Source organism: Athene noctua, chromosome 2 (genome assembly GCF_965140245.1).
Source record: "Athene noctua chromosome 2, bAthNoc1.hap1.1, whole genome shotgun sequence".
Classification (NCBI taxonomy): domain Eukaryota; kingdom Metazoa; phylum Chordata; class Aves; order Strigiformes; family Strigidae; genus Athene; species Athene noctua.
The window spans coordinates 162,693,657-162,711,570 of NC_134038.1; the positions used below are offsets into that span (position 1 = coordinate 162,693,657).

General features: G+C 44.3%; 1 protein-coding gene across 8 annotated transcripts in view; it reads right to left on the bottom strand.

Annotated features, from left to right (window-relative positions):
• The window catches only part of CDK13 (cyclin dependent kinase 13), a 49,570-nt gene extending 35,449 nt beyond the window's left edge, over nt 1-14,121 (bottom strand). For 6 of the 8 annotated variants that reach the window (XM_074900915.1, XM_074900914.1, XM_074900913.1 and 3 more), the window contains exons 1-2: nt 12,525-14,120; nt 1,529-2,134 (exon numbers count right to left, since the gene is read on the bottom strand). In XM_074900915.1, the coding sequence (XP_074757016.1) occupies nt 1,529-2,134; nt 12,525-13,735 (1,817 nt within the window). In that variant the 5' untranslated portion in view covers nt 13,736-14,120. Of the gene's footprint in view, nt 1-1,528; nt 2,135-12,524 lie in introns of all 8 variants that reach the window. The other 2 variants (XM_074900916.1, XM_074900911.1) reach the window with 1 other exon arrangement.
• Between the last annotated feature and the right edge of the window lie 3,793 nt (nt 14,122-17,914).

The window sequence follows — 17,914 nt, forward strand, 5'->3', positions numbered from 1 at the left end:
CCATAGCTTAATTGTAGCTGGACTCCTCTATGCAGTTTAGCTATACTTAAAAAAGAGGTATTACATTAAAAAAGACTAATGATGAGAAGTAACTAGCTAGCTTCATGATGAAGTCTCATTTCATATTATTGCAATTAGCACTGCAACGCCAGTCATATTTCACCTAGTTAGCCTAGTTTTTAGTTAAAACAGTAAACCTTGCTCTCAAATAACAGTATCAGATATCCTGTTTACCCAGAGAGGATGATTTTGTCACAAATTTAAATGTAACTGTATATTTGCCACACAGGTGTGATTCTGAACAACTGGAATGACACTTGCTACAGTGCTGAAGGGCAAGAAACAACATTTCTCTTCTAGTACTAAAAAAACATAAATCTGTCTGGTACCTTGTTAGGTTGTATTTATCTGCCAAAGCATCCTAATGTTTAACATAGCATTAAATTACCAGCAAACACAAGAAAAACATTATATCTCTAGTTATAACTACTTTTTCTAATCAAACACACTACAGACTTCTCAAAGAACAAGACAGGCTCATTTCACAGATGTGGAATACAAATACAGTACTTCATAAGGTTTTAAATTTCTCTTTTACAGTTTGATTTTTTACAAAGACGTATCACACTTAAATTACTTATTACTTTGGTGCTAAAAAATTCTGGTTTACTTGTTGTGAGAAGTTGATTTGTTCTGCACATGTGACAGGCATGTAAAAACACAAGTGAAAACAAAAGTAACTTTTCTCAACTTCATCACCAAACCAAGAGAAAAAATAGTAAATTACAGCTCAACAGCATGATTTCCCAATACAAATCACAGCACGTATTTTCTGTCAGGACTATGAAGAGACTTAAAGTAGTCTAAACTCAGATGACACTTGGAATACAGACATGAGTTTCTTCATACAGACCAATTTTTAATCTTTAAAAGTTAACACAAATGACAAGCCATGAACCTCACTTCCATTATACATAACTCAAAATAAGACTGGTCTCTGAGATAAATGATACTAAAATAATGCACAGCTATAAAAACAACTGCCTTCCAAAGGAAGAAAATGTTTATGTCAAACCCCAGCTAATTAAAGAATTTTCATATATTGCTACTGAATCTAACTTTTCCCTGGATGTACACATTTGCACCGAACATGAAATCTTAAATCCTCAAATGCATCCTTACACTAGTCCCAAAGCTATTATCTACCAGCAATTTTAAATCTTCTCTTTAGAGTACCTTCTATTGAAAGATTCTTCCCAAACTAAATTCTTCTTTTTTCAAGAGCCAGTTAAATTATTCTTAAGATTAAGTTCCTTCAGTTCACTCACAATCACCACATTAAACAACTGAAGAGCAAGAACAAACTACCTAATGCACCAACCTGATCTAGCAAATAGGTTTGTATTTATTTTCCAAAGGAAAAAGTAATGATAACAATAATCAAAAAAAAAAAAAAAAGAAAAGAAAATAACAACAATAATGAAAAGGAATTGACAACCCCAAAAAGTAAATCTATGTCACAACTCACCTATCGGTTTCTTTATCTTCAGGCAGCGTGGGAGGCAAAGGCAAGGGCGGCAGTGTGGAGGTTGGTAGTGCAACAACTCGATCCTTCTCCTTGGCTACTACGCTTGGTGTACTCGGTTTGCTTTTCTCTTTTACAGTGACTGTTGGCTGTTTTACAACAGTTAATTTATTCTCTTTTGCTGCTGTAGGTTTTTGTTTAGTAATTTTGTCTGCAATTAAATTATTTTCCCCTTTTGTTTCGGGAAGCGAGACCTTTGCTTTTGCCTTGTCATTTTTCAAATTTGCACTGCTTGTAGGAGAAGGTGTATGCTCAGTTTTTATTTTCTTCAGGTCCTTTACATTGTTCACTTGAGGTGCACTTGCAGCAGTGTCAGTGCTTCCCTTAGTAGGTGTTGAAGTATTAGAAGCTTTTGCACTGGCCTTGGCTGCCTCAGCAGCTCTTGCTTTTTTGTTTTTGTTCAGCTCAGCAGCCAGGCTACTCTTCAGAGTCAATGTACTAGGAGAAATACTTGAATGACGACTTCTGGATCTAGACAACCTGTGTCTGCTACGAGACCTTGAGTGCCTGGATGAATATGGACTTCTGCTTCGAGATTTTGCTGATCTCCTGTTTCAATAAAGTAGAGTTTTACTCAGTTAAAATTTAGTCTAGCTGCTTTCCTCCAATGTATCTGCTTGTTGGACAATTTTAAACCAACCACTATCACCATGCTTATAGTATAAACGAAAGTCCACAAAATAGGAAAGATCGTGCATTAAAAAAACATATTTATGGAGTTTGATCGATTAACTCATCACCTTGTTAGAAAAAGTTAAAGCTTTCTTAGATGTAGTTTCTCCCATTAAAGAACTGCAAAATGCACGAATACCTATAGGACAGATCTGTTCCTTTTTCCTCACTACTTAGAGAAAATTTTCTCCTTTAAAGAAAATCTGATCCTATGCAACTTGTGCAAACACCTTTGCATACGCAGTATTTGAGAAAAATTCAGATGGCTACATGACCAGAATTCAACAAAATTAATTTAATGTTACAACGCGACAAGATAATCTAAACACAACACTGAAGTAGTAACTGTAGCAATGTCTTAAGTTTCACTTTCACAATGTCATTAAAATGAGTTAGTAGAAAAAAAAAAATACTGAATACTAAGGGATGCAATATAACCAACTGAAAGAAGCAATAAATCTTAGCTTTTCTATTTTTAAATTTAATTGTATACTTTTCAAAAAAAAAAACCCACAAAAATACCCAATACTTGTTATAGCTACTGATAAGGAAATATAACTCACAAGTAGGCCTATGCTACGCCTGCATCAGAATATAGAGGCTAACAGGGGAAAAAAAAAAAAAAAAAAGGCAATCTAAGCCATCTACAAAACCATAGCAGGAAAATTCAACCTAGAATGAGGGCGGAGGTGGGGGTGGGAATCTTAGCAGTTAGTAAAACACTTTTACTGCACAAAATCACCATTTAGTATGAATTCTTTTTCATTCAGTTTTTCAAAGGGATATCCTAATTTGCCTAGTAGTAGTTTTGATTCAGTTCTTCATTAAAAAGCAAAAGGGAAAAAATTTAATTGAGGTGAAGCGCATGGAACAAGTCAAGTAGCCTAATCCATTTATATCACACAGAAATGTTATGAAATAAATGAAATGTGGGGGGTTTAATCCATTTTACCATACTTAGAATAGCAAGGGTATTCACAAGATTTACAAGTAATTTCTTCATTCAAGTTTGATGGAAGTCTACTTTGCTTGAGTATACCACTTGAAGGGAGGAAAAAGCATAATAGGGATAAAAAAGCATTCATCAGCTGGACAAAGCAAAAGTATCACGCAATAACAAAAATAAGACTTCTGGGAGATACAAGAATTTCAGAGTTCAGAAGAAAGCACCAGTGTACAGAGGCTGCCAAAACAAACAAACAAAACCTCCACAAAACTAAACAAACAAACCAACCTAAACACAACTAAACAGCCAACTACAATCATTATGGTCAGGACTATCCACTCCTATGTCAAATTTAATTTTAGTAACAACTAAATTAATTCTGTTTTAATTACCAACACCAGAAACTACATTTCAATGCTTCAGCTAAACAAATACTTAATATAGTACAATAACATTTCTATTTTGTGTGCAATATTTCCTAATTTTCAAATCTACACTTTTTTCCTGCATTGTAAAAATAAGTCTTTTCAGTCTTCTTTCTAAAGCAACATAAAAAGTCTTTGAGATAAATCAAGTTTACACAGAAGTGACTGAAAACAATGCATAGGTATGCACACTGTATACTACAGCACAAGCTTCAAAATTCTATAGGTAAAACTGAAATTGATCCAAATGGCTAGAGACCCTTAAAAGAAAATAAAATAAAACCACAGATGAAGAAAACTCTTGGAAACTACACAATTCAATTCTATGCCAGGAAACAGGTTTTATAAAATTTTCTGGCACAGCAGAATAACAATGACAGATGGTAACAATAATAACAACTACAACAATAACAATAGTAGAAGTTTTTTACACCTTAAGGGGAAAAAAAAGCTGCACAATTCTGTTCTCTGAACTTTCAACCAAAATATAAGGGTTTGGTTCACTTCAGTAGAGATATTAATGTCCATTAAAAAACAAATAAAAGCATAATATTGGTCAGAAAGCATTTCCCTTGAAAACTCACTTCTGCTTCATTACGAATTACGTTGCTGAAGTTATTTTGCTCATTATTACTTTGAAAATCTAAGTACTAAATCCCACAGAAGATTTTCAGAGTAAAAGCAAAAATGGTCAAAATCCTGTAAGATGGGATAGTAGGAAGAAAAAGGAGGGCTGCGACTATCCAAACAATACATACGCTTCAAACGCTAGGCCAGAGCTCTCCTCACGCTGTTATCTCACTCTCCGAGGGGAATTATCTTAAGCAGAGGTATACCGCTACAGATCCGCACCAGCTGCAGGATCAGTGTAATTATATTACTCCAGCATCAAAACCAAGCTAATAAGACCCATTTGTCCTAAACTGACTTCTATAAATGGCGCATCATTTGCAAGGATGTCACTGACCTATCTTGGAAAACATTTGCTTGCACGTCTTGTTCCTAGATCAGCTATTGGAAACCAGCACTCAACTCCAGTTACCTGTAGAACACAACCTCCATCCCAAGGACCTCACTGAAACCTGTATGAAGCTTACAACCTGACCTAAAGGTCTCAAAATCAGTTACATTTCTTTCATAAGTACAATTTCTGGTTTGTTTGGGGGGGTTGTTTGCTTGTTTTGAAAGGAGCCTAATATAAAGAAAGTATGTCACAAACAGAAACGTGGATGTAATTCCACGTGCACTTGAAAAGAGAAGTAGCAGCTTAACACGCTACAGTTGCTGAGATACCACGCCTGATCATAAGACTGTTTCTGTTCCACTTTGGTTCAAAGTAAAATAGGCTCATTTAGATTACTACAAAGGATGAAATGAGAAAATCTGTTCAAACTAGCGACTACTAATGCTCACCTATCACCTACCATAACTTTGTGGGGAAGAGGCAGTTTTGAAAAGCTGGGGAAAAATCAACCTAAATTTTTATACTTTCTTCAAAAGCAGACATGTAAAGAAGCCAAGTATTGACAGTGGATTGATATACATACTTCACCAACCTTAGTCACGAGTCTGGGATGTGAATGTGGATTTATGCAAGCTCAGCAAAAAACACCAACCATTCTCCATCCCTGGTTCCACACCTCAAACGACAACAGCATAACTTTCTCATGTCAAAATGCATCCATGTGGGAGACAGCAAATATACATGCACACCAATAATTAAGTTTCAGTTCCAGTACAAACTACAGCCTTAACAGCAGACCAAAATGATAGTAGCCTAGTTATGAAATATATTGACTGAATATAATCGCTACACTGGTTTAGCTTTTCCAAAAGTTTTTCATTATTTAATTTTACAACAGCACAAAAATTTATGTCGCATTACATAGTGCATGTCTGGACTAATAATAAACTAGAACTTCCTTTGGTGTCCCTTTGCAAGAATCCCTTGCTGTACCTTGTCCACTGGGCTAGACCCAAGAGAGTTAGAGCAAAAACATTAACACTTTCAACTAAACAGACAAATGCTGAATCTTAAGCAAAAGGCAGTTTTGTTAAAGTGCAGGTTATTCAAATTACAACGACAAAATCTGCTGGTTTTATAACCCTAATGATAGTTTCAAATATTCAACTATCACTTTCATCAGTGTTAGTTCAAAAGTCCGAAGAGAACCTTCCAGGCTAGACAAAACTCATGTACAAGTTATGCACAAAAATGGCGCAAAACCAAAACTATGGACATTTACAAGCTTTCCCTCAAAAGCATATACAGAAGTCAGAATGGAGAAATATTGCCTTATATCCATAATAAAACCAGCCAATTCACTCTGCTCAGAGCTAACACTCATTCGACATAAAAGATGATGTCACAGCAGCACAGAAATGGGCTCAGACAATAGCCAGTGTCTGCCATTTAACAGGACACTGACATTTTATTGGGACCTTGAAAACACACCAGGAGAAAATATATCTGAAACATACAGTACTCTCTACAACTCAGGTTGTTATTAAATGTGCACGCATGCACACATACACACACATATAAAACACCTTATCTGATGTTCAGTTATCACCAACTATTTTGTCTTCAGTTAGGAGTCTGTTTTTAACACAGCAAACAGCAACAAGAGAACAGCAGCTACAGCGGCACAGAACTGCATTGTAAATAGCAAACAAATCCAACGCAACAATCCAAACTTTTTTTCCCCAAGCCAGGTGAGAAGAGGAAGTGTACTGAACCTAAGGGCCACAGCCCCACCTCCCAAACGAAAAGCAGCAGCATCTGCTGGTAACACCCATGGAGACAGACTACTAAGAAGCCACTTGTTCAGGTATGTTTCCTCTGATGCTTCTTCCTATTTGCACCCAGAAGTTCTGCTTAGCCATTAAGAGTCTTCTCCAAGCTTCTTCAATTCACTTCACCCAGATCTATATCCCTACAGAGAGAATAACTGCCAGAGTTCAGATCATTCATAAAATCACTTCCAAACCATAGACAGATTTCAATATGGTTTTATATGCAGAGGGAAAAGAGGAAAAACAAACAAAAAACCAACAACAACTAAAGAAAACTGATTTGCCTAAAAACCATAACTAGTAGGATTGGTCTGCATTGGTTCTAAAGCTGCTTTTTTTCTTCCCCAGAGGCATGCAACAAAGGAGACTAGGAGCACAACTAGATTATCTGCAAAGGGAAATTGAAGTAATTACATAATGTTATGTGTAGCTATAAAATAAAAACAGAAAAAAAGTTCAAGACATTATCTACAAAGCATGTATGTGAAAAAACAGATTTAAAGAACCTGCTAGAGGAAGAAAACACTAGTAAGGAAGTCATCCCAAACCCAAACTCATCATTGCTTTCCTCTGTTTTTCAGAGCAACAAAAAGAATGCCTTTTTTTCCACCTCTAAGAAATAATTATATAAAAAAAATAAGCTTGGTTTAGGTATCACAGTTTTTTCTTTTTAATATTTTTTGCCTAGCACCCTAGATTCCATAAAACAAACCAGTGTTCATTTTTAATCTGCTTAATTAATACAATGTACTTATTCACTGTCTAAAAATCCTGAAGACATGGAGGTTTTACAAAGTGTTCTCAAAGGTACAAGTTTCAAAACTGTTACAATGTTCCTCCTTCTCACAAGGCAACATTCTATCATACTGCTATTGCACATGGTTAACAATTACCAAACAGTAGATTTATTCATGAATTTTAAAAAAAGTCTACCGATGTAATATCACATTCTCAAGCACAGAATGAAAGAATTCCAAATAGTAATTTAAAACTCAAAAAGTGCTGTATTTTACTATATTGATACCTGAAAGCACAGAGGAAAGAAAAATAACAGTATTATACATGTCAGACTTCGAGCAATACACGTCTCCCTCAGCTCACTTGTTTTTTCCTGCCGTGCTACTTTTCTAGGTGCTTCTTTCTTTCCATCCCAATCCTCCCTTTATTTTAATACAAAAAAGCATTGCACTTTACTGACAAATCAGAACAGTCATGTGTTATCTTCTCATGTTTGTAAACTTGAAAACCTCTTTTCTTCTTAACCGCTTTAAGAGCGGGCTTAATCCAACATGCTAGTAGCCAGCTACGTGCGTTACCTAAGCACAAACAATATATTACGGTCTACGAAGTTGAACACGGGAACTGAATCTGTCAGTAACTTTTGACAAGACATAGCACAAAGGGATTCATGAGAATACGAGTGGAAAAACAAGAAACCAAACAGACTGCAGGAGGTTAAAACACCCAGTGTGACCCAGCTCTTTCATTAACTACGGGTGAACGCTGCACTACTGACTAAGCACTGCCATCTTCCCTTGCATGGTAAGGTCATCGTGTATTTGAAAAGGGAGACCTAAATTTAATCAATTGGCTTCACCGCAGATCTTCCAAGACATTTATAATCTCTCAGTAACACAAACCACCTTGACAAAACATTCTAGTTCACAGTATAGCTCTTCCACATTGCACTAGCAGGCAAACATATAATTCATTTTTTTAAGCCGTAACAGTAACAACAGTGCTCTCTCACTCGATGCCTTATTAACTAATTTTATTTATTTTCTCTAGCCCCTAGTTCAAGGTTATATTCTAAGCAGCTCTGCAACCAACCACCTACTCAGCTGCTTTGTGCATGAAGACTACGTAACTTGCCTGTCTCAAGCTGTAAACCTTTAAAAAGGTCTCCAATACATATAGCATAGGAATACTGAAAAATCCTGAACATTAATTTTATTTGTTTCTTAAATCTGCTTTAGAACCCTGTATTTTCAGATAAGAACTCTGCCTACAGAGAAATCAACCAGCAAAAAGCCAACTCAAATGTTGTGTTCTAAACACATTAAAAGTCAATTTTTTCAAATTATGTCCCTTTTCACAACAAGGAAAGAAGCAGCGTAATGAGGAAAAGGAAAGGCACATCAATATGGCAGGCTGGGCAAAAGGCAAAGTCCGCTGCCAAGTAACAAAACAAGCCTTAATAAACTGAGAATATGTACTAGAGTGAGAGCCTCAATACACACTGGAAAAATTAGCTATTCTGAACAATGAAAACCTACAGTTTCACTACATTTTAAATTCTGCAAAATACTGTTTTACTAAACAAGATTAGAGAGCTTTATGTAAAAAAAAAAAAAAAAAAATCTATTTTCACCAAACAAGGGGGAAAAATTTCTGAAAATCTCTCCTACTCCTTTAAGTCCAAATGTAGCAGAATTACTGGATTCAAAGTTATTTTTGTATCTGTGTATGAAGCCATGTCTTCTCCATGAAGTAGGCATTTACTAGCTGAATATGTATTTTACCATTTTCCCTATGCTTGTTTTGGTTTTGCACATAAATGATCCATATTTCGCAGAGCCTCACTACTAGAGACTAGCTACAGCTAGAGAATGAGATGGCTCTATAGTAGCAATAAGAAATCTTGTATTTTTCCTATAAGCAACATCCACGCACACAGTAGTACTATGGTAGTAGTGCCCCACCCACTTACTTTTATCTAGGCAGATGGGTAGGTGTATCCAAATTTGGTAAAAATGTGATTACTCATCTATACAGCTAACTGAATTAAATGTGTGATCGCATAGCATATGACCTGACTGAAGTTATGAAAAATAGTTCTTCCCTTCCTACAATTTCATCCTAAACTAGTTTCCAAAGAGAGACTGTGTCTGCTTATTTTGTCAACCATAGGGTTTTCTCCCCCTCCCCCCCCCCTTTTTTTTCTTGCTGTTTTTTTAAAAAAAATCCATGCAGCTTATCAGTAAATAATACTTCATACTTTTGGTATTATGGAAGAATTTCCATTTTGAAAATGTGCATGTGCTACTTTAGAACAGCTGTGCTACTATCCACAAGAAAATATAGCAATATAAATTCACCAGCAGCAAGTAAAGACGTTTTGTCCAACAAATGAAAACAGCTCAAATAATCAGTTTGCCCAAAACACAGACGTTTACTGCTATTATAATGGAAAACGCAATTAGTCTACCATTCAAAGAGAATTTTCCGAGTGTGGAAAGCTTATCTAGTGTCTTTGCTTCTTTTCATAACCTGCCTCGAGGCATCACCGAAAGACAGCAGAGTTACTACTACAATTCAAAACTCTTCAGCAACTGCACTGTTGCTGCTGCTTGAGAACACCAGGGATACAACTGAGCAAAGCAGATTTCACTTGTTTCTCTTCAACTGCTTACTAGAAGTTTCTCCCTAAGCAGCTCAAAGTCCTAGATGAAAAAATCAGCACTCTAAGACACATGAGCTTTCCAACCGTGCTAGAACCACTTTGTTCTCATTTTCTACATACCAAATTAACTAGATAATTTTATGTAACATCACAGAAGACACATGTATGAGATCTAGAATGAAAAGAGCAAAAAGACTTGCAGCCTGGAATGCTCAGTCACATATAAAGTTCTTACTGTCTTGATACCATTACAGCTGGATACAAGCCCAGAATTAAGTCTTTAAATCATCCAGATGAAGACGACAGGTGCTGCAAGAAGCTGTTGCCCTCATGAAATCATAATATTCTATCAAGTCTAAGGCCACTATACTATTATCTAAACAGCATAGCAAAAATTTTCAGCGTTTTGGGCACAGTACCACAGAGTCAAGCAGAACGATTATGGCACAGTTTTCAATGGCTAAAACAATCATATACCTTCCATCTTTGTTTCCCCACCGCAATACACATAACGCACAACAGCTGTATAGAAGCAAAGAAATTCCAGCTTCCATTTCTGCACACCAGGCAAACATCACAAAAAACTGACCTTACCTTCACACTTTTGGTTTCTTTTATTTTCTGTGAAAATGACATTTTTACAAGGAATGCTGCATTAGAACTGACCAACCGTGCTTTCTACAACTTTTTTCAATCCACTCGGCCATTCCAATCCCTCCCCAGTAAACCTGACAATCTGCATTTGTTAGCAATGTAATTTATCTGTATGCAGATAAAGATGGAATGCAAATTACAGTTTAGCTGGAGGAAGGCAGGCATGAAGTCACAAAGCTAACTCCTAGGAACAGACCTGCAGCTCAAAAGGAAGATTTACACACTTACCACGGAGACAATACAAAAATCAGGACATTTTAACTCTCGTGCTTCAAATCACAGGCCTGCTACCAACAGAAAAAAGAAACACAACACTCCTACAAAACTTTGTTCTGTAACTGTCTCCTGTACAACATCTCCTGTACTTTCTACTACAGCCCTATTAGTCAGTGCATAAGACAGGATCCTAAACTAACTGGAGCATCAATCATATTAATACAGCTATTTGTAAGTGCAAACCTAGCTACATATTTTTGTTCGTCATTATCAGCTTTCTTATTTGAGGATATAAGCACCTGCAGAAAATCATCCGATTTCTATAGGGTTTAAGTCAAACTCTGCACATAATATTCCTGCTGTTTTATTATTCAAATAAACTCCAAAGAGTATCCTTAACCGCTTGTAACAGGCTCTCGCGACGACGTGCTGGTTTTCAGAGCACTCACAGTGTTTTCTGCTTGAAAGACCCTATTGTTTACAAAATTATTCCACACAACCATACCTTAAAACAATCACTGGGGGTTTTTTCCAAAGGCACCTTTGTTCTATCCCTCTGAACAAAGTAGGATGGGGTTTTGTTAACTTTGCTCTTTAACCAGCATTCCACGCACACCCAGGACAGCAGACTCTACCGACAGCCCACAGGAACAGCTTCAGCATCCTCAATGGACACACTGTGGGACAGCCCAAACAGTACCCCACGTGAAGTGCTCATCAGAAACACCAGTCCTCAGACAACCCACCAGGTAATGCCTTGCATCCAAAATTCCTGCCAGTGGTATGGCAAATCACCTGACGTTTCAAACTGAAGTCCAGATGTGAATTTAAGTAAGCCTATAAACAATGAGGCCACAGCCCGATTCCAATATGGGAAATAAAAACCTCCAGTTATAAATACATACTAAGCAAATCCCTTAAATTCCCAGTGGTTTTGCTGCAAGTTTGAGTATTTTGAAGAGCTTTAGTTCTGCAACACAGTTTGTATCTGTACAGCCCACGTTTCTTCTCCATATAAAATTCAAAGAGTCACAGCAACGCTAACCATTACATTCAGAGTTCCCACTAGCAGCAAGAAAATGATTTGCAAGCACACATCAAATACAGAGATGTATGTAACCTTGCTGGGAAAAGAGCTTACGTACATTTTCATAGGCTGTGTAAAGCACAAAAGATAATTTAACAAAGCTCAACGCTGGCTCCTTTCCCTAGCAAAACGGAAAGCCTGAGTCTTTCTATAGACCTCTAAAAAGAACAAGAAACACTTGTAACACGAATTGCTTGTCAGGTTGTTTGCTCTTCAGATTAGCAGGAATTAAACCGAACACAAATATATTTAGCACACATCCTTTTGTACGGGGAACAGGACACACAGAAATGTACCCGAGAATCTCTGCCCTTTGTAAGCAAAGATTTCAAAATTAAAACTGGTCCTTCAGAAAACCTGTTCTCTGAGAAGCATCTTCACTCAATCCCTCTCACCTGAAAATGTTCTCGTGCCCTTTAATACTTAAAAAGCCTTTTTCCAGCTAGGTGGTCTCCCACGGAGAGAGACTGGCTGCACGAGTGTTACAGACATCCGCATCTCCCCGAGACGGGACAGGAAGATCTTTGTACGTGTCCCGCTCCCCTTCCCCCCAGCCCAGCTTTCTGGCAGGCAGAGGGAGGGGTTTTGTTGCTAGATGCAGCCTCTCCGGCCAGGCCTCCAGCCCAGCCCCAGCCGCGACTCCCCTCCTCCACACACCGAGCCCCCGCCCGGTCTCGGCCCTCCCTCCCTCCGCTCCCCCCGCCGCGCCGCCCCCCCCCGCCCCCCGGGCCCAGACTCACCGAATAACGGGGCTGTAGGGGCTTCGCGACCGGCGCCAACTGCTGTAGGGGCTGGGCGACACATCCCCGCCGCGCTCGTAGGAGCTGTGCCGGCTGTAGCTGGGGGAGCGGCGGCGGCTGTAGGGGCTGAGGGGCGAGCGGCCGCCCACCGGGCTGAGCGACTTGCGGCTCCGCTGGCTCTGCGAGGAGCGGTGCAGCGGGGGGCTGTCGTCCCGGCCGGGGCTGGGGGACGAGCGCTGCCGCCGGTAGGCCTTGGGCTCGGGCTTGTCGTCTCGGTAGGCCTTCGGCGGGTCCTTGTAAGCCGACGGCGGTTCCTTGGCCGCTTTAGTCCGGCTCCGGTGCGCTTTGCTCTCCCGCTCTTTCCTGCCGCTGCCGGGCGAGGCGAGGGAGCCCTTCCTGCGGCCGTCGCTGCCGCCGCCGCTCTTGAGTCCCTCCCGGTCCTGGCCCCCGGTGTGATTGTGGCGACTGCGGGACTTGGAGGAGGACGAGGAGGCCTCGGGTGCCCCGCGGCCCGCCGACGCCCCCTCCTGCTGCGCCTTCTCCTCCCCCCGCCGGCGGTGCTCCCGGTGCCGCTCCTTGGAGCGGCCGCTGCTGCCGCGGTGCTCCCGGCGGGACCGGCCGCTCCGCTCCGCCTCGCCCCTCTGGCGCTGGGTCCCGCCGCCGCCGCCGCCGCCCGAGGAGGAGGCCGGGCTCCCCCCGCCGCTGCCCGCGCCGCCGCCGGCCGCGCCGCCGCCCACCAGCCCCTCGGACTGGGAGCTCACGTCGTCGTACTCCTCCACCAGCGTGCTCAGCCCCCCGCTACCGCGCCGCTTCTCCGCCTCCTGGGTCCCGCCGCCGCCGCCGCCCCCGCGGCCCCGCCGCCGCTTGTGCCGGGAGCCCGAGCGCCGCTTGCCCCGCGGCCGCTTCCGCTCCCCCCCGTCCCCGCAGCAGGAGGAGGCGCCGGTGGCCGCCAGGAAGAGCAGGGACTGCGGCGGCAGCGGCGGCTGCAGGAGCGGGGGCTGCAGGAGGGGCGGCTGCAGGAGCGGGAAGAGCAGCGGGTGAGGGGCCGGCGGCGGGGGGGGAGGCTGCGGCTGGGCCGCGAAGCGCTTCCGTCTCCGGTGATGCAGCCGCTTCTTGTCGGCCGCCGCCTCCACCGCCGAGCTGCCGCCGCCGCTCCCCCAGCCCCGGCTTCCCCCGCTCCCGCCGGCCGCCGCGTCCGAGGTGCTCGGCATCGAGCTCACTCACGGCCGAGGACGAGAACGCGGCCTAGGGAATCCGCCGCCGCCCTCAGGGCGCTCCCGGCGCCATGGAGACCCGGCGCCGCGCAGACACACGGGGACACCCGCCGGCCGGCACCGGGGCCTCGCTCGCTCGCTCGCCTCCCCGGCCGGCTGCCGGGGCCCGGCCCGCCTCGCAGCCCGCCCGGCCGCGCCGCCTCACGTGGGGCCGGGCCGCCACATAAGGGGCCGGGCCGGGGCCGGGGTCGGGGCCGCCGCCGGCGCTGGGGGCGGGCGCTGGGGCCGGCGCGGCGGGAGCCTCCCGCGGGCCCGGCGCGGCCTCCCGTAACGCGGAAGTGTCTCCTGGCGGCGGCCTCCTCACTCCATCCCGGGCCGCGGCTGCCTCGTCCGGCGCCGGGCGGCGCTGCGCGGGGGGGGGGGGGGGGGGCGCGGTGGTGGCGTGCGGCCGCCGGGCGCGGGCCGCGGGGCCGCCGCCTCCTCCCTCACCCGCTCCCCGGCCGGGCGGCGGGGTCAGGCCGCGGCCGGGCCGCCTCCGGGCGGGGTTGTCCGGGGCGGCTCGCGGCCCTGCGCTGGCCCCCAGCCCCGCTTACCCTGCCCGGCGGCTTCCAGCTGCCCGGTCCCGAATCGCCGGCGGCCGGCAGCGCTGGCGCGGCCTCCGCGCTGCGGGCGGGTGACACACGCATACACACACACCGGGGACGCGGCCCGGCGGCGCGCGGCGCATGCGCGGAACCGGCGGCGGAGCGGGGGGGGGCGCCGCGCCCCGCCAATCGCGCGCAGCACTGCCGCCCTCGCCCGCATGCCCGGGGCCGGCGCTGCCGCCCCGCTCTCGCGAGAGCTCGCCCCCGCCCCGCCCGGGCTCCTCTCGCGAGAGCTCGGCTGTCGCGATACCCGCGCCACGCTCGGCCCGCGGGAGGGGGGGGAGGCGGCGCTTCCGGGCGCGGGGGTCAGCGGTCGCTTCCGGCTCCCGGGGGTGCCGAGGGCGGCGGGGGCCCGAGCCGGGGCTGCCCGCCCCCCCCGTCCCCCTCCCGGGGCTTCCTGCTCTCGGAGCTGGAGCGGCGGGGAGCGAAACGGGGCGGTGGGCGAGGCGGCCCGGGCAGCCGCCGGCCTTCCCCCGCTGAGGGACCGGGGGTCTTGGGGTGCTCCTCTCCGCGGCACCGGGGAGGGAGAATGGGGCGCAGCCTAAGGCCTCGGCCCCCGCGGCTGTGCCGCAGTGCTGGCTGGCGCTGATGGCGCCGCGGGAGAGCTCCGTTTGCCACGGCTACCCCTCGAGCCATCGGTTCTTTATTTGTATCTGTACGCATCCGTGTCGCTCACGCACACACACACGCATATACTCGACCCAAAAGACACTTCCCTGCGGCCCCGCACCTCCCCGTTCAGGTCACACGCGTGAGCAGTGTAGCGGGAAGCTGGCCCGGCCTTACCACGCAAAACCTGTCGATGTTTTCCTAGTGGTTTTCTGTTAAAAACGCCGTAGCAGAATGTAAATTGCACACAGAAGCTACAAGAGAGTGACAAAACAAGCCCAAGCTTTCTACCTTCCCCCAGTTTGCAGCGTCACCGTCCTAAGAGTTCTCTGAGGTCAAAATCAGCGTGAAAAGCCCATAAAGCGCCGTGAATTGGCACTCTGGAAAACCCGTGAGAAAAATGCAGTGGTGGACAGAACATTGAGTTTGCAGGGGGATTTATTCCTTGTATGAAGAAGGGAGAACGGCTGTAGTTTTAAACATTTACAAAACGAGGTATTCAAAGAGTTTTCTGTGTATTTCTACACTGAAAGATGTAATGCAGGTCACCTGCAAAGGTAAAATTCGGCAGAGGAGAGCTATTGAAATTTCCTTTAAAGTGAATTGTATTGGAAGAGAAATATTTTGTTTCAGCTACAAATGTATAGAAAAGCTTCCACTGCGCCTGATGAGAAGTAGCTCTGAACTCTCCACCAGGTAGCTAAAGCACAAATTCACGTCCAATTAGTGATTTTCATATGAAGGATGTAATTTAATACGTTTTAATTCTGTTTGGGAGCAAGTCTGTTTTCTCAAGCGTAACACTGAGCAAATATCCAACTCGTGCCGGCCCTGCCTTACGTGATACCACACGGTGATAACAGGGCGGGCACGTCCCTCGAGGCCTCTGGTGAAGTCTGGGGCCAAAGCAGAACCGCAGCAAACAGAAGCACATGTCATCGTGAGATCTGCAGCGTGAGAAGGGATGGGCGAAGACATTTCAAAGAAAGAGCCAAACTGTTCACCTCTTGGCTTGTATAAGCACAGCAGCACCCCTAAAATGTCATTTATAAATTTCTTCCTTAGGTGAAATTGATGGAAAATTCAATATTTATGATATTCTAGTAAAGTAAGGCAACTCGGGCAGTACATTTCTAATTTTCAGTCAAGCCAATTCATGTATAGGCCATCAGCTCACCAGAATTTACAGCATGGTTAAGTGTGGTGAGAGAAGAATTATACATTTCATTTTCAGGCCTCTCAAACATTTGGAGTCTCAAAAGGAAGTGAAGAAATCAACGAACTCACAGGGGAAGGACAAAATTAATTTTTTTCTTAGATAAAGGCATCGAGTTAAATGCAAGGTGTAGTGATGCGTGCAAGAAGATGTAAACACAGAAGACTGAAAAGAAAGGTTTTCTTCCTGCTGACAAACTGCTCAGTCATTGCTACTGTTCATGATCAGCAGAGTTGCCAAAGACACATTAAAAAGTGGACGTGGGTTGGAATATGTTGTTTTCTCAGCTATTTGGAGCAGTAATAAGAAGAAACTTAGTAAAATACTTGTGAGATAACAAGTTTGCTAAAGTTGCTTTAAGTCCAATTTTTTTTGTAACATTTGTTCTCTGAAAGTCTACTTCGGTGGTATCTGCCCTAGCACACAAAGATGTTTCTAGGCTACAAACAGAGGACTGGGGTTGACTCAATGAGCTCCTCTGCTGGAGCTCTCCTGACAGATCTCCTCTCTTATTCCACAGGGAAAAAAAAACCAAAAATGCCTTTACTCAGTCTGAACAACGGTTTCAAGGGATTGCAGGAATACAGGACTGTGGAGGGGAAAAGATCACTGCAGTTCCTCTTGTACAAAGATCCATCCGAGGTTATGAGCAGAGTGGGTGAATGCTAAATCCTGTGCCAGCTGCTGACAAAGCATGTGATAAACCACTTTTTTTTTTACTTCCCCCCCCCCCCCCCCCCCCCCGAAACCAGTGCACTACTGTCATGTAACCCTGTTGTAAGTCTAAGTGAATGTCAGTGCTGTTGCATGGTATTACTAAAGCAATTCAGATGAGTATATCCTCAGTCTGACTGCTGTTAACGGCAAGAGGTGTAAGGCAGATTTGGGATTACCATCTCTATATCATTTGTTCTACTTTAAAGGTTGATATAATGCAGAGAATCTCATGTGAGCAGGTCTCCTCACTGTGCTGCTTTGTTACACAGAGCAACAACAGTAATTTCTTCACAAAATTAAGAATTTGCATAATTGCAGATCCGGTAAAACTGAACAGTATCCTACACATAGTATGATAAAGAGCTTTTTGCTTTAGCAAGATCATGGGAGTTACACACCTTCTTCATTTACAGTATTCACGTGAAGCGGCCTGGTCACTCTAGGGGAAGTGATGCCCTTCACCCTTCCCAGTTTACCCACTGCACTAACTACTATTAGTTCCAAATTACCAAAGCAAATCCAGGAAATACATCATAAGCATCATTTAAACTGTTTCCAGAAGCGAGTACTGAACTAAAGGCTGATTTCTATAAGGTGAAAGCTTATTTCTAGATGAGCAATGTTCTTCTCCAGCCTGACAGTGGAACCAGAACAGGAGAAAATCAGTTTCTCCAGCCAATTAGTATTGGCTGAAACACCCAGGATATTTCGCAGTAATAAAGCAATTCCATCCTGAAACAGCCCACAGACTAGGAGAGATGTTGGAGAGTTAAATCAATCCTTAGGATTTATCCTAAGGAACAGCCTTAACGTAAATCTTATTTTGTTTCCTCTTTCTAAGCCCTGTGAAGCAGAGCAGTGCCCTGGCCTCACCCAGCCTCACGGCAGGGCTCTATGGCACTTTGCCGGCCTCACGGTGGTTCTCTGACTGCTTGGCATCAGCTCTGAGAGCAGAGAAGGGCTGTGCAAGGCATCCAGGGTTCGGTCAGA